The sequence below is a fragment of the Poromitra crassiceps genome (assembly GCF_964638095.1).
Source record: "Poromitra crassiceps genome assembly, chromosome: 10".
NCBI lineage: Eukaryota > Metazoa > Chordata > Actinopteri > Beryciformes > Melamphaidae > Poromitra > Poromitra crassiceps.
Window position 1 is genome coordinate 13,760,754 of NC_139631.1, and position 14,827 is coordinate 13,775,580.

General features: G+C 43.1%; 2 protein-coding genes across 3 annotated transcripts; both read right to left on the minus strand.

The window, feature by feature from the left end:
* Positions 1-818: 818 nt before the first annotated feature.
* Positions 819-7,081, minus strand: plk2b (polo-like kinase 2b). Of its 2 annotated transcripts, none has more exons than XM_083643827.1 (14): positions 6,873-7,081; positions 6,676-6,783; positions 6,451-6,567; positions 5,892-6,021; positions 5,434-5,617; positions 4,955-5,153; positions 4,659-4,806; positions 4,316-4,410; positions 3,796-3,928; positions 3,470-3,550; positions 2,795-2,954; positions 2,168-2,297; positions 1,897-2,007; positions 819-1,606 (listed from the first exon to the last, which is right to left on the minus strand). In XM_083643827.1, the coding sequence occupies exons 1-14, from the start codon at positions 7,056-7,058 to the stop codon at positions 1,415-1,417; spliced, it is 1,974 nt and encodes a 657-aa protein (XP_083499953.1). In that variant the 5' UTR covers positions 7,059-7,081; the 3' UTR covers positions 819-1,414. The 2 variants fall into 2 exon arrangements, with proteins under 2 accessions (XP_083499953.1, XP_083499952.1); XM_083643826.1 differs by having other exon boundaries at positions 4,943-5,153.
* A 748-nt stretch (positions 7,082-7,829) lies between these two features.
* On the minus strand, positions 7,830-12,309 carry LOC310783862 (ATP synthase subunit C lysine N-methyltransferase). Its single transcript, XM_083644769.1, has 6 exons — positions 12,233-12,309; positions 11,272-11,452; positions 10,255-10,359; positions 9,601-9,741; positions 9,464-9,514; positions 7,830-8,706 (listed from the first exon to the last, which is right to left on the minus strand). The coding sequence occupies exons 2-6, from the start codon at positions 11,440-11,442 to the stop codon at positions 8,521-8,523; spliced, it is 654 nt and encodes a 217-aa protein (XP_083500895.1). The 5' UTR covers positions 11,443-11,452; positions 12,233-12,309; the 3' UTR covers positions 7,830-8,520.
* Positions 12,310-14,827: the final 2,518 nt, after the last annotated feature.

The following is a 14,827-nucleotide window of genomic DNA, read 5'->3' on the forward strand; positions in this document are numbered from 1 at the left end:
GGGTTCCTCAAAGATAAAGACCTGCTTTGAATTGGACCAGTCCTCCATAGATTAAATTAGAGTAAATTATGTTTTATCCCAGTCTTAACACATTAGATGCCTTATAGTGTAATGTGTAAATGATGTAGGACTTTTAGAGACGTCTTTCTCATTTCCTCACATTAGTTAGCATCTAATTATCCAATTATTGTGCATGAAATGGATGGAATGACTTTGTAGTAGTGTAATTCTGTCATAGGAGCTGTTGAAATGCATTGTGGTGGTCTGGAAAATGTGAACACCAGAACATCAGTTATTTTTTACTGTACTTTATATGTCAATGTGTACAACCCAGAAAAAGAGTAAAAAGGTAAAATACCAGCAGTAGCTCAACTAACTCTAAATACAGAAGCTATTGTCAAAGCAGTGATGTCTTCGGTGAAACAGGCTCTTCATCGCTTGGAATAATAAAAGGGACAAAGCATTTAATGAGAAGAACAAATATTCAAGCATAGATTATTATAATTTTTTTAGAAAATGCTCTTTATTATTAAATAAATAAATACGGCACTTTGTACACAATAAGTTATTTTGGACATTTTCTACCCAGGTGAAAATGGCTCTGGAGGGATCCTTAGTGGATCTAGTACTATTTTTTATGTCACCCCCCCCCCCCCCCTTGGGATGAGGGAACTTCTCATTCCCTCATCCCATCTTTTCCCAGCTCAGTGGGCCGAATCCATCTGTCAGCAAAGCGAATGAATGAATCACAGTTTTAAAGTTGGTGTGATGTTACCCCCCCCCCCCCCCCCCCCACGGCAGCCCCACCCCGTCCCATCCACACCCGTACAGTAAGCAGCCTCTCTCTCTGCACTGCAGAGCTGGCTATGCACACAGTTTACATCATGTACAATATTCCACAGCCGAGCTCTGATTATATCCTGAGCACCAGCCCTTTATGGAGTAACTCTACAAATGACAATAAGATCAACAATGTTATCAACAAGTCAGCTGGTGCCAGCCCAGTGTTTCTGTTTACGTTCCAAGCATCCTTCTCTGCCCCAAACATAACGGAGTTCACATTCGTACCTACACACTCGCTCCAACACACCCCATCCTTTCTCTCCGCCCATGATCGACATACACATCAGCCCTTTTCCGTCCACCGTCATTGTGCTACACACATTTTCATTCTCCTGTCCATAGAATCTGTCCATATTCTTTTTATTTTTTTTCACCTGCACCCGTGCATGAGTCACGAAGGTGCAAAAAGGTGCAGGGATGATAGTCTGAAGTTGCTTTGCACGGGTCCGTCCTCGAAACCCGTCCCCTCTGCACGGTTCCTTCCAGTTCCTGGTTCCACTGCGGCACTGCAGTAACAAGGTGAATGGGTTTGTCTGTCTGTATGAAGTGTCCACCACACATGACTGTGGGTTTAGCTGCATCTCTGCAGCAGCATGTTGAGGGAGTATTCCATGCGTTGGCGCAGGTCTGTGGGGCAGCCTGATGTCAGCAGGGAGCTGAGCTTGAAGGTTTTGGAGACACGCTCTTCATTGATGTACGTCAGCATGTATTCTTCCCTTTGGCAACACAGGATGATCTTGGTGTGGTCGTGGTAAAAGTTGACCTTTGGGGTTAAAGAAATAGATTTTTTTTTTATTAGATTGGTTTGTATATTCATATTCTGGCATAAAGTAAGCATCAAAGCTAATTTACTAATCTGGAAAAAGATACAACTGAATTTTTCCCTAGAAAAGTATCATGTTTGCTTTACAATGTCCCTGCTTTTATTTAATTGGTCAGGTCTAACCCCCCTTCTCTTGGATAGGCTGAAAGCGCGTCATGTATTTCCCCTAAGCTCTGGGCTCTGCCCAGCAACAGTTGTGTTTTGAGTGATGAACCGGCGTGTTTATTTACCTGAAAGGTGCCGTCGTTAAAGAGCATCATGAGGGCGCGGTCAGACTTGAGCCACTGCAGCAGGTAGAGTCTGGGCATGTGTGTGTCTGTCATACTAACCACATCCCCACCCTGAGGAGGCAAGAGAACAACCACGTCACATTAGGTAAGCAAAGAAAAACAACAGTTCAAGGGATGGTATGTCAAAAGAAAGATAATTGCAAAGGAGGTATGGATTATGGGAATGAAAGAGAGGGGAAACATGGGACGGGGAGAAGAGGTGATTACTCACGTCCATAAGATTCTCCTCCATGTAGTGGGAAAAGTACTTGAGCACAGTCACCTGGCCCACAAAGTGTTCGGGAACCTCGCAGGTCGGGAACACAGAGCACTGGCCCAACTCAGCGTAGTAATGGATGGTCCTGGTGAAGAAAGAGGAAGGGGGGTTATGAAACCACACAGATAAACGCTTGACAACCAACCACAACAAACAAAAACAATACATAAAAAGAAGGGGATTTCTTGACACTTTGAATTTCAGTGCTTACTCGAACTAGCTGTATTTCTATTTGATTGTATATCATCATCACCGTTGGTATTCCCGATTGAAAATCGAAATAACGGCTGCAATAAAACAGTCTAGGCCTCAACAATAAGAGTAATTAAGGGCGCTACTTCTTGGTGAAATGAAGCGCCAATACTGATTTCTTTTCCCCACATTGTGAAGTGCCTAAGAAAGGTGACACACTAAAGCTTGAAATGCCAACGTATCCCCTTGGTTTGAAGCTAGTTTACACCACTAAAAGGTTTCCAGAATAATTACATTTCCCACATCATTCTTAAACATGCCGTCTCCACTACGTGTGGTGATAGTAACATGCAAATTGGAGAGCGAGTGTTGTGTGTGAATAGCACATACTTTCTGTCTGGCAGGAGGCTCATGTGAGTGCCGTTGTTGAAGAGAACGCCCACGGTGTGATCAGACAGCTGGTAGCCGAAGCCATACTTGTTGGAGTAGTCCACCCACTTGGTCACCCATTGAAGGTTACTGCTGCCGGAGCCTTTGGGGATGTCGTCCGCTTCAGGGTGAGAGAGCACAGATCACCAGGATTAGAATACAATCTCAATGAAGACCTGCCACAGCCCACCTCCGAGACAGACACATAGTAGACAAAGATAGTGTCATAGCATGTGTTAGTGAGGACCAATATGTCCTAAGTAATGTGTAAAAAGGGTGAAGTATTCCTTTAAGAAACAACAACCTGTACAGTGCTATGTGGCCTCCTTCCCTTTTAATTATTGTGGTTGTTTGTACATTTAAAGGTTTATGCATGGAACTTGCGTGTCTATTTGCAGTTGATGACCTCAAACTATAACAGTCGCACACCATAGACAGAAATACTTTTAAATCGCCGAAGACATTGCTCATCCAACTATTCTCATCTTACTGTAGATGTTTGTGTTTTAAAATATAGACGGTGAGCTTTGGTTGTATCGTGAAACTCCACTGCGTTGGTGTGCAACTAATAACAACATGCATGGTCGTGGCTCTGCAAGTCATTTCAACCGATCAAAGTGATTCTAGTAGACTCACCTTTAGGCATATTCTCGAGACATCCTCTGAAGACACTAGCGACCGTGTCGGCCACACTTCCTGTTGTGTTGTCTTCCAGGCCTAAGGAAACGGCAACAGAGGGTGATTTAGTCTTCACTAGTACAGTACAGGGAATTATTGTGCCACTCTAGTTGCCATAGCAAATCTCTGTACTATCAAAATGGCCAACATTCAACTCTCCACTTATACCCACTCTCTTTAGCACTGCAGTTTCCCTTCCAGTGGGACTTGCTGAACATCAACAGTTGAAACATGATATCGTGGGCGGGCAACGGATGTACAGTATGTCGGCTGGGTGGACTTACATTCACTGCTGCTGCTGCAGCTTCCCAGACTGCCCCTGACGATCAGACGGATGGTGTCTCGCGTCGCCGGGGTATGGCTCTCTGTTGCCGGGGCAACGGGGCTCTCGGCATTTGGCGGAAGCGGCGTTCCATTCTGAGGTGGGAAGCGATGATGACGGCATTTAGAAATATGGGAACTAACTTGAGACCGGCTCATCCTACTATGACTCAGCATTCACCCACAGACCGTGAGACGCACACAGCAGCTGCTCTAGAGAATGTTGAAAATAATTGCTTTTCACTCCCTCTGAAAATGTGCTTGTTATCAAGTTCGGCGCGGCATGCAGTGTAGCTCGCCGCTTTCGCTCACCATGAGAACTAAACTCTATCCATTAAATTCACTGGCTGCATAAATAATAGCCTATACTGTATGGCTATCCATTAAATTCACTGGCTGCATAAATAATAGCCTATACTGTATGTATGTGCAACATTCATCCACATTATCCTGTGTTATTATGCTGAATGATCCACCTCTTACCTCTGCCAGCTGTTTGCTCTGTTGTTGGCTGATGACAGTTCTCTTCAGGTCATGCTGCAGTTTGTAGATCTCCTCTTCCTCTTTGGTTAGCTTATCTAGTAAAGACAACAACGCCACATACAATCAGAGCATGGCCTCTACAACCTGCAGCCTCTCACTCACACTGACATTAGATCACTACGGGATGAAATCTGATGTGTTTGCAAAAAAAAAAAAAAATCAGTCATGTTTCTTTAGCAAGAGCAATTTTACAAGGTGAACGATAACTGGAAGGCTTTGACTAGAGAGGCATGTGGTCGAGGTATGTGGTAAATGTGCACTCGGTGGTTGGTGCGCTACTCACTGAGAGTCTCGTAGTATTTGACCTTGTCTCTCTTGCCACCAAAGAGTGCAGCGGCAGCCTTCTTGAAGAAGCTCTTGGCAGGACTGGAGACGTGGAAATCTGGTGCAGAATGGCAACAGCTAGCGGGCAGGCGCTCTGGACTGAAGCCCTGCAGAGGGAGAGAGAGAGAGAGAGGAAGTGGGGAGGGGAGGTCAGTGTTAGACTCCTACACAGTGACATTTAGAGAGAGAGAGACAAAGAGACAGACAGACAGACAGACAGAGTGAGAGAGAAGAGGGTCTAACCTGCTGTCTAACCTGTGTGAAGAAGTCGTGCCTCAGAATGTGGTCTAGGTGCGGCCTGTCCTCTGGGCTCTTGGCCAGCAGGGTGGTGATGAGCTGCTTGGCCGGTGGGGACAGGGAGGAGGGCATGGAGTAGCGCGCCTCTCTGATACACCTGTACGTCTCCTTCAGGTTGGTGGTCTCAAACGGCGGCCTGCCCAGCAGCATCGTGTACCTGCAGGGGGATAGAGCGGGTGAGCTGACAGCCATCATAACCAACTAACACACTTTATCACAGAAATGTCTGAGCTGTTGGAGGCGAGACGGATGCATCATATTCCCTGAAATAGCATTTTCAACGCAGCATCTATTATTCAGCATATCCATCCTTGAGATTGTGTTGCCTCAAGACAGAATGTTAAAGCTGACATCCAGTCAAAATAAAAAAAAAAATATTTTTTTTTACAGATTATCGAGTATGATGTCCCCAACGGTGACACAGTAAGCCTACTCACATGACACAGCCGAGGGCCCAGATATCTGATTCACAGCCGTGGCCCTGCTTGTTGAGCACCTCGGGGGACAGGTAGTTGGGAGTCCCGCATATCGTCTTCCTCCTGTTTCCCGCCGGCTCCAGCTTGGCAGCCAGACCAAAGTCCCCGACCTTCAGCTCCATAGACTCGCTCACAAAGAAGTTACCTGAAGGGGAGAAAGCGAATGAGATGATGAGCACTGATATTCAACCCAGGATCAAAGGCTAAATGATGCTGCTTAGATCAGCACATGAATCGATATGCTGGGATGTGACCAGGAAAGGACCAACAAAAAAAAAGGAGGGTGGGGTGGGTTCTTGTTAAAAAAAAAAAAAAATCATAATTTTTTTTCTTTAAGAAAATGACTTCCTGAATCAAAAGCCTTACAGTTGAGTGCTCAGGGCACTGTAGCATGTCGCTGCTGCTGAATGATTGCTTACCCAGCTTCAGGTCTCTGTGCAGGATATCTTGTTCGTGCAGGTACTTCAGCCCAGAGACAATCTGTCTGAGGTAATAACGAACCTCTGGCTCACTGAGCACTTTGCGTGCCTTCAGGATATGGGCTAATGACTGCAAAAAGACAAAAGGTGGTAAAGGGAACCATTAGAGGGCTGTTATCTGAAAGGTGGAACTTTCCTCATTAGCAAACCTTTGCTACCCTGATGAATAATCACTTATTCCCATAGGGATGTGTAGAGTATTGTGTCTATGGTACTCTTGACCTTATCAGACTTTACGGTATTCTTTATCTCATATGGTATCACAATTGGGTACTCTTCCAATAGGGACAAACAGTTTTCTGTGATATTTGTATTGTATCATTCTAAAAATGTATTAAGATGGCTATTCTTTGTCGTGGTGGCAGGCTTTTAATTCTGCCAATGTGATGGTAGATAATTTTGGGTGCAATGCAGGTGTCACCCAAACCACTTGAAAGAGTGCAGTGGTGTGAAAAGCACAGAGGTTAAAACTTCAATATGACAAAATAGCAGCACTCACTTTTCTACTGCAGTATTCCAACAGAATGTAAATGTTTTCCTTGTCCTCGAAATGGTGATAAAAGTGCACAATGTGTCTGTGATGCAGTGCTCTGTGCAGCTCAATTTCTCTGTCAATCTATGGGGAAAGAAATCAAATGGTCAGGATTATCACTGGAAGCAATATTGTGATACATCTTCTGTCCAATAGCCCCAGTGCGCACAAGCACCGGAGCTGCGCGCTTACCTTCTCCCGTTGGTGAGGCTTGGAGACGCGCGTATGTGGGATGATTTTGGCCGCGTAAACTTTGCTGGTGGAGAGGTCGGTCATCTCATAGCATTTAGCAAATCCTCCCTGGAAAGAGGGAAAAACGGTTAGCATGATGTGTCTTCAGGTTGCCTCGTAAATCCCAAAGCCAAATACCAATTTTACGGCTGAGCTACCTTTCCCAAAACTTTTCCACGGCAGTAGCACTTCCCCGTGGCAGGATCGGTGATTATTCTGGCCATCTCCGAAGGTGCGCTGCGGTCATCCGCTCTCTTCCTGCGAGGCTCGCAGGACCTCTGCGTCGACTCACACATGTTGCTGTTGCTCGGCTGTGGACAGATATTCCCTTGCTGTATTTCCATAGAGCGGCGACACTGTAGCTAATCTCGTCCCGTACTCAGAAGAATGCCGCCTAGAGAGCCTGTCTGTATGGCTTTATACTCTGGCGCCCACCCCACCCCTTTGTCTGCCAACCTCCCCCTGACGTAACGCTGTGAAATGGGAGCTTGAGGTTTGGATCGGTATATCAACTCACTTCAGTACAGTGAAGTACATTAGTGTCGATGATGACACGTCATGGTCGAAAAGAGCTATGAAATATATCTACTAATTATACCTACGAAAATAGCTATAATCCTATGGATTCCATTATGCTATATCATCATCATCATAATCACTACCACCACCAATCATCCATCACCATCGACAACTAACAGCAAAAACAACAAAACAATTATTTACAATATATTACTTTCTTCATCGTGACCACACCATCATCATGGCAGGCATATGGACAAATAGCTGCCTATACGTCCTCCTGCATCTTAATTAATCTGTTACTGGTGATTGTGAATGCACCTTTTACATTTTGGGGCACAATATTTGCAATGTATTAAGTCTATCATTCTACCTAGGCTCACACCTTTCACCCTGTGCTTTTGCAGACATCTCAATTTGGAGCACTAGCGCCATCAGGTGGAGATGCTGGATGCCATTATTCATGTTTTACACTCAAAATGCAAAATAAATAAATAAAGCTGAAAGTCAGGAATTAGTCAAAATGTCAAATTTAGGTTGTAAGTGTGGAGTTTTGTAGCATTTAACAAGGCACAGTGGCAAAAACAACCGTGAACTACAAGCAGGAATTATTTATTATTATTTCATCGTTTCAGTTCTAATTTCCAAAATAAATGGACAGAAATTAAACAGCTTCAGTGTTTGTTATCTCTTGCATCCAACATTAACATAAACTGAATTATATTTGACAACATTTGACAGCCATATACAGTACATGTACGAGTTAGGAGTGCATGATGGTATTTACAAAAATGTTATCAGTGAAATGATAAAGGCTCAGTCTATGGCAGTGCAAAATAACTGTGGCCTGAGTAATGTTGAAATCATACCAACATCTTGCTCATTCAAGGAGGCCCCACCCCAACAGCAAAAGACATCAAAGACAGATCAGTGCAATTTACTCACACCACTAATTTCTCACTAATCATCAATGCTAAAATATGCACTGAATATCCGGGTTAGTTTGAATGCCAGATTTACAATTGAGTTCAGATCTAGTAAGATAAATCAGAAAAGTGTCTTGAGGGTGTTAGTGCAGTTGATTGATTGATTGATTGATTGATTGATTGATTGACTTTATTTGGTGAATGTCAACAAAGAAAACAGGGAACACAAATACAGATACAGACAATCACCGAGGATAAAAACACAATAAAGCCGTAGCATAAAGCATAGGCTTGTTTCCATTGCGGTCCTCTTTGAGGATGATGGTGCTGGGAACAAAATAGCCGTTAGAGATGTGCCTTGTTATGCTGCTGTGGTCTTTACATTTGCCAGGCTTGAGCGTACGGTGCTGATGTCGTAGGCCCAGGTCTGGTCCAGACCACAGCCAACAGATGATTGGTGCGGCCAGTGGGGGAAGGGGAAGCGACAGGCGATGACACGCGCATCACCAGGAAGCTCTTTCAGCAGCTTCTCACCCAACACCTCCATCTGTTGACCAATCAGAAAAGGCTGCATCAGTCACTGACCAATCAAATGCTATCTTACCAAATACATTCATATATATAGACACATGGTGAATTTCTTCCTATATAACTAAAACAGCAGCATCCATATCAAGGAAAACAAGCAAATGTGAACTGCTCCATCATTTTGACTCACAATGAACCCTCAAACTATTGAGTTTAGTACACTACCGGAAAGAGGAGAATGTAAACTTTCTGGTGATATCAAAATTATCTTTGTAATCCAAAGATTGAGTGAGATGCACCCCTTTATGTCTTGACTGTTTCTAAACTATGTTTTTGAGAAAAAGGGCCTCAAAGTATGATAAAGTAAGCTCGTTTTGCTTGTCCCCCTACCTTTATGAGCTTCAAAACTATATGTAGCATTCAAAAATTCACAATAATCATTACACAGAGTGAATGTGAAGGCTTTATTTGTATTACAATCTGATGAAACCCCAAAACTGCAAAAACAAAAAACAAAAATCTACAGAAACACACCAGCGCGAGACTCATTTTGATGGAACGCATCACAAATAGTTGTGTGCGTTGTTGTCCTCCACCAGTGATGTAGTTCCACCCTTGGGTAAGTCCCATTCATTGTCAATGTCGCCCCCTATCGGCACAAAGTCAACATCACATGTGACTAACTAACAAACGGACAGATGGGCGGACAGAGGCTGATCCATAATCCCCCCTTTGGTGGGGGACAATAAATATTTCTGCATGTGAGGAAAACTCACCACTCCTGGAGCAAGAATAGCCATCACGTTGCTGTACATTGACAAATCCGTCTATAAGAAAAGAAAGACACAATGTGGTCAAGCAAAAATGTTGATAGCTCTTAAATCAAGCGATTATTTCAAAGTCCTGGCCACACCTTCCAGAAGTCTGTTTTAACAAAGGTTGCCTGGCTGGGAGGAACCCCTGTCCAGCGGGCCTTTCCCCTGGAATAGGCCACCAGTATGGAGTTGATCTCAAAGCCAGTGCACTGGAAACCAGCAGAAGAGGCTGCAAACACCTGAGGATGTGAAATACAACTGTTTGAAGCCTACTTAGAATAACAATACTACACACAACACACTCACAGTTAAACTCACTCTCACATTACAACTGCAACTGGGATTCATTCAAACTAGGCAGTCACCCTCCACTTACTTTACACTTGGACATAATATCCACTGATGGGATGATATATCGACGTTCAATATAACACAATACAAAAATGTGACAATACGTATTGTGGGGCAGGAAAACTAATCACAAATATGATGGCCTGCCCTCAATTCCACAAGCTTGCTAATCGGTGCCATTGCTAGACAGATTTGTGCCTAGGAAATCAACAGAATTGTGCACAGTCATACTTTGTTGACATTGAACTTTTATTTATTACATCGTATTGTGGTTGGATCAAATCGTGAACCTCATATTGCGTATCGAATCGTATTGTGAGAGATTGATATATTGTCCCATCCATAGTATCCACACATTGTTTTTTAAGACAGACACACCAGGTAAAGTGTAGCCCACTAACCAGTCTTCCATCTCCTGAGCCCAGATCTGCTAAGCGGCCTGTCCGTCCCTCCAGTAGCTTCATGATGTTCACAGTCTGATCTTTGCTGGAGGGTAAATAAGGAACCTGGGCCACAGTGAAGAAACAGGTCAAGATTGTCTGATGGGTACAATAACACTGTATTATTATTATAGCATAATAAAATTAACCTTATTAGGATCTTACACAGTCCAATATTTGTAAATATTAAGCACTCTCTCCAAACAAGCAATCAAGAAAGAAGGATTCATCATTAAGAGAAAAATAGCTTGTTTGTGCTTCACAGAAAAAATTGCTTTAGATTTCAGTGAACTTCTTTCATTCTAGTGCCAAGAAAAGCAAAACAAAATGATAATTAGAAGACGCAGCAATGTCTCACTTAAACCGTTCCACGATTTCTCTCTTGACGATCAAATCAACAGAGCCTCTGCCCTCTTGGTTTGGGGTGGACTGACTCTTTGAGAAGACAACTTAGGATTCCACTTATTAGAAACGTATTCAGCATAACACTGAGTCAGACAGCTAGCTGGATAAAGACTGCATCATGTCATGACACCATAAGACACAGATAAGAGATTCAGGACAAACATAATTAGATTTCTGTCGTTCCTTTTCAAAGAACTAGCATTGTGCTTCTATAACTATTTATTGGTATAATATCAAATCCCCAAAAATGCTAATTCTCCATGCAAATGACATGGCTTCATTATTACCCATTACCCATATTATTGATTATCTGCTCCTGATATGACGTTTTCTGTGTCCATCATGTACTGATGGTGAAGAAAAGTACAGTGCCATGATCCATTATGCAACAACATCAAAGGATCTTGGCACTGGATGCACTTCAGATCATAAGGCCATGAAAATAGCATCAAGCACGGTGCTTTCCTAATAAAACAGTCATTATAGACTTACCATAGACTTACTGCTTTCTCCTTTTCCCACATTTGCCGCTGGCCCAGGACTGTAAAAGTAGAAAGGGTAAATGTAATGTACCTTGAGGCTTCGAGGGATTCTTTTGCCTGGCAAGGCAAAGATGCTCCAGAGCCCATAGAGGCCAGTGAGCAGAGCCGCGGTGGAGGCAGTCAGGACGGGATGGTCTCTGCTGGGATTGGGAGGAAACAAATTGCCTTGGTCTTGGAGAATCACCTCGATCGAGTCCTCCATTGCAAACTGTCTGTTAGATGAATAAAAAAAATACAGTAAATTAAGTATAGAGAAGGCTGCATCCTAGGGCTGGGTGATATAGCGATCATGTAATATCGACCTTATCTGTGATTTTGGTTATCGTTGCATTGATCGATATCGAGGTATTCAGCCTGAAATACTGTACTACTATATTTGATTTTTTGATTTTGTATGTAATCATCAACACGCATGAGTGAGGGGTACTATTGTCATGGAAAAACAGCTCAAGGGGTACATGAGACAAAAAAGGTTGGGAACCACTGCCTTAGATGACTATCTGGTGCAAGGCTAGGGTCATTTAGTTTCTGCATAATATTGCCTTGTTAATCATTAGCCTACCAGAACATAATATTATCCGAGCATTGCCAAGGCAAATCTCACAAGACCTTTCCCCAAGTTAACAGCAGATGGTGCCACAGAGACTCATGCAGGCAGAGCACCTTCTAGAAAACTTTTGTTTACTACGCACCAGTCTGAGACAGAAACTATCAGGAATAACACTTCTGCTTCACTTCTACCAAATTGCCAAACTTCGGTGCCAATTGCAAAGCGGGGCTATAGCACATCCACACAGTCAGTCATAGATTTGATTTGGCATGCAGATTTTGATTGTGGACGATATAATCGTCCAGATTCGAGCGTCAATTACAGACAAGTGGATGGGTAACGTACACAAGTGCACAATTAATAAACGAGGTGTTTTTACAACTTAAGCAAATTTGTGAAGACAATAAAGGTGTGGAAAGACAAACATGTACGAGCTGCCTACCTGACTGACACGCCCCCGTGCCAACTGCGGTGCGCGCACACACCAGACAGACCAGTCAAAGCGCCCTCCGTTAAGGTTAAAACACTAGCGTCAAATGAGCAGGAATTTCTGAGCAGGAATTTCTTACTTCCGGTCAGGATTTTTCAGAATGAAAGCGATCATTCAAACTCGATAAAATACACAAATTGAAGTTATATCACACAAATTGAATAAAAATACTAGGGCTGTCAGCGTTAACGCGTTAATCGCGCGTTAACTATCGTTCCTATTAACGCCACAAATTTTTTTAACGCGCGATTAACGCATGCACGTTCTGTGATGTTTGAGCCTTGGTCCGCGCCGTAGTTTTGGAAATCAGGAAGCAGTAACGTTGATAGCAAGCAGAAAGAAAGCTCTGTGAGCAGAGAAGGAGGAATAAAATGGGTATATTGGCAAGTTCAGCTTCAAATTGAGAAAGCATTTTGGGTGAGAGAGAGGGAGCGCGTCTGTCTCGTCTCACCATGGCAGAGAGAGTGAGAGACAGACAGACGGAGAACGGGAGGGGGGGGGGGGGGGAGACAGAGAGGGAGAGAGAGAGGCAGAGAAAGCGAGACAGACAGACAGACAGACAGACAGGCAGTGAGAGAGGGACCGACGGAGAACGGGAACGCGAGAGAGAGAGATACCCAGAGAGAAAGAGAGGGGGGAGAGAGCATGCACGCAACCTCTCCTGTCTGTGGCTGGAGAGATGTAGAGGATCGCACCAATTAACTTCACACAGTGCAGCCTGAGATATGTGTATTCCCAATAACTAGTAGCAATAATAACAATATTACCAATGGCCAAATACTTACCCATACGAATGATAGCTACCCATATTAATACAACAGTGCATATTTGCACAAAGCTCTCAGGTTTAAAGTAGCCTACCTCGGTTTAAGGTAGATTTAGAACAGATTAAAAAAATGCGATTAATTTGCGATTAATCGTGAGTTAACTATGGAAATCATGCGATTAATCGCGATTAAATATTTTAATCGATTGACAGCCCTAAAAAATACACATGGAAAAGGTTATATTCCATTTAGATCTATATATCCTTTGGTATTGTAGTACTAACTACTTCTATATTATTATATTAAGCTTGCTCCAATCAGTCAGAACACCATGAAAACGGTCCGATTTCAAATAAAGATTAAAAATCTAAAGTCAATTGTTCCAGGTCAAACTCACTTGATCCATGTAGAGGCATAGTCCATCTATCATAGGGAAGTCATCTTGAGGCTGGATGGGTGTCAATTTTTGTGTTTTGGACATGTAGGTACAGTGTCAACTGTCAAGTGAGCAGGAATTTTCAAGCTGCCCGCTCCCATTCAGAACACCATGAAAACGCTCCGATTTCAAATAAAGATTAAAAATCTAAAGTCAATTGTAAATTGTCAATTGATTGATTGATTGATTGATTGATTGATTGATTTTTATTTAGTACAATAGTATTACATGAAGTATGTAACAAAAAGTAGTACAAGGATAAAAAACACAGACAGTTGTTCAACTGATTTCCACTGTGGTCCCAAGAAGGATACAAAGAACATTTAAGACATCTGTACAATATAAAAAGTACATATGAAGAGTCAGATGCACAAAGAGACAAAAGTACCTGTTCTTCAGGAAAGATGCAAAGCCCTCAAGGACACAATGGACACTAGATGGACTATGCCTCTACATGGATCAAGTGAGTTTGACGTGCAACAATTGACTTCAAGTAGGCTATGGACTTAGAATTATTTGCACACATCTGGCAAGTAGGCTACCTACTTCTCACAAGAGTCAAGACCACATTATCCATGCATTTGCATAATGGGTCACCTAGCCTAGCCTATAGCTTGATGATCTTTTCTCTTGATGTCTTCCCTATAGAGGCCATAATCAGGTGAGAGGTACCCTCTATTGACCAGTGTGAGCTAGAGACACACCCTGTGGCAAGCATTTCAAGAAATAACACACGGACACGGTCACCTTTGTATGTCTATTTTCATTCAAAAATTAAACTAGAGGTTTATCTTAGTGTTCGTATGTTCATTATGTTGGACATAGTTAGATTTCTACTTCAATTTTTATGGTTAAAAAAAACTTTATCATGCTTTTACTTTGAAGGCAAAATCACTAAACCCGAGTGAAATTCCTGCTGGCCGGAAGTGAAATTCCTGCTCATTTGACGCTCGTGTCAACAAGCCCTCCCTAAAAACATCACACAGCTCTTGCCATTGGGCACACTCACGCACGCACGCACGCACGCACGCACACACACACACACACACACACACACACACACACACACACACACACACACAGAGGCAGGCAGGCGTTACCATTTATCCACAGTAAAACGCTCAGAATTATTGCCACTTCACTAACATTACAATTTAACATTTTGTGAGCCGCTTTAAAGAGAGGCAGTGCTATTGTAATGGTAACGATTCCATTTAAACACTTCCACTAGGCCTCATCCTGCACTGCCTGGAGTGCCTGCCACTGAAAGGCCCATAGTAATATTCATCACGCCCCTCGTCTATTTGCTCAGCCGCTTGTTCGCTGGAGCGGAGCTTGATTCCT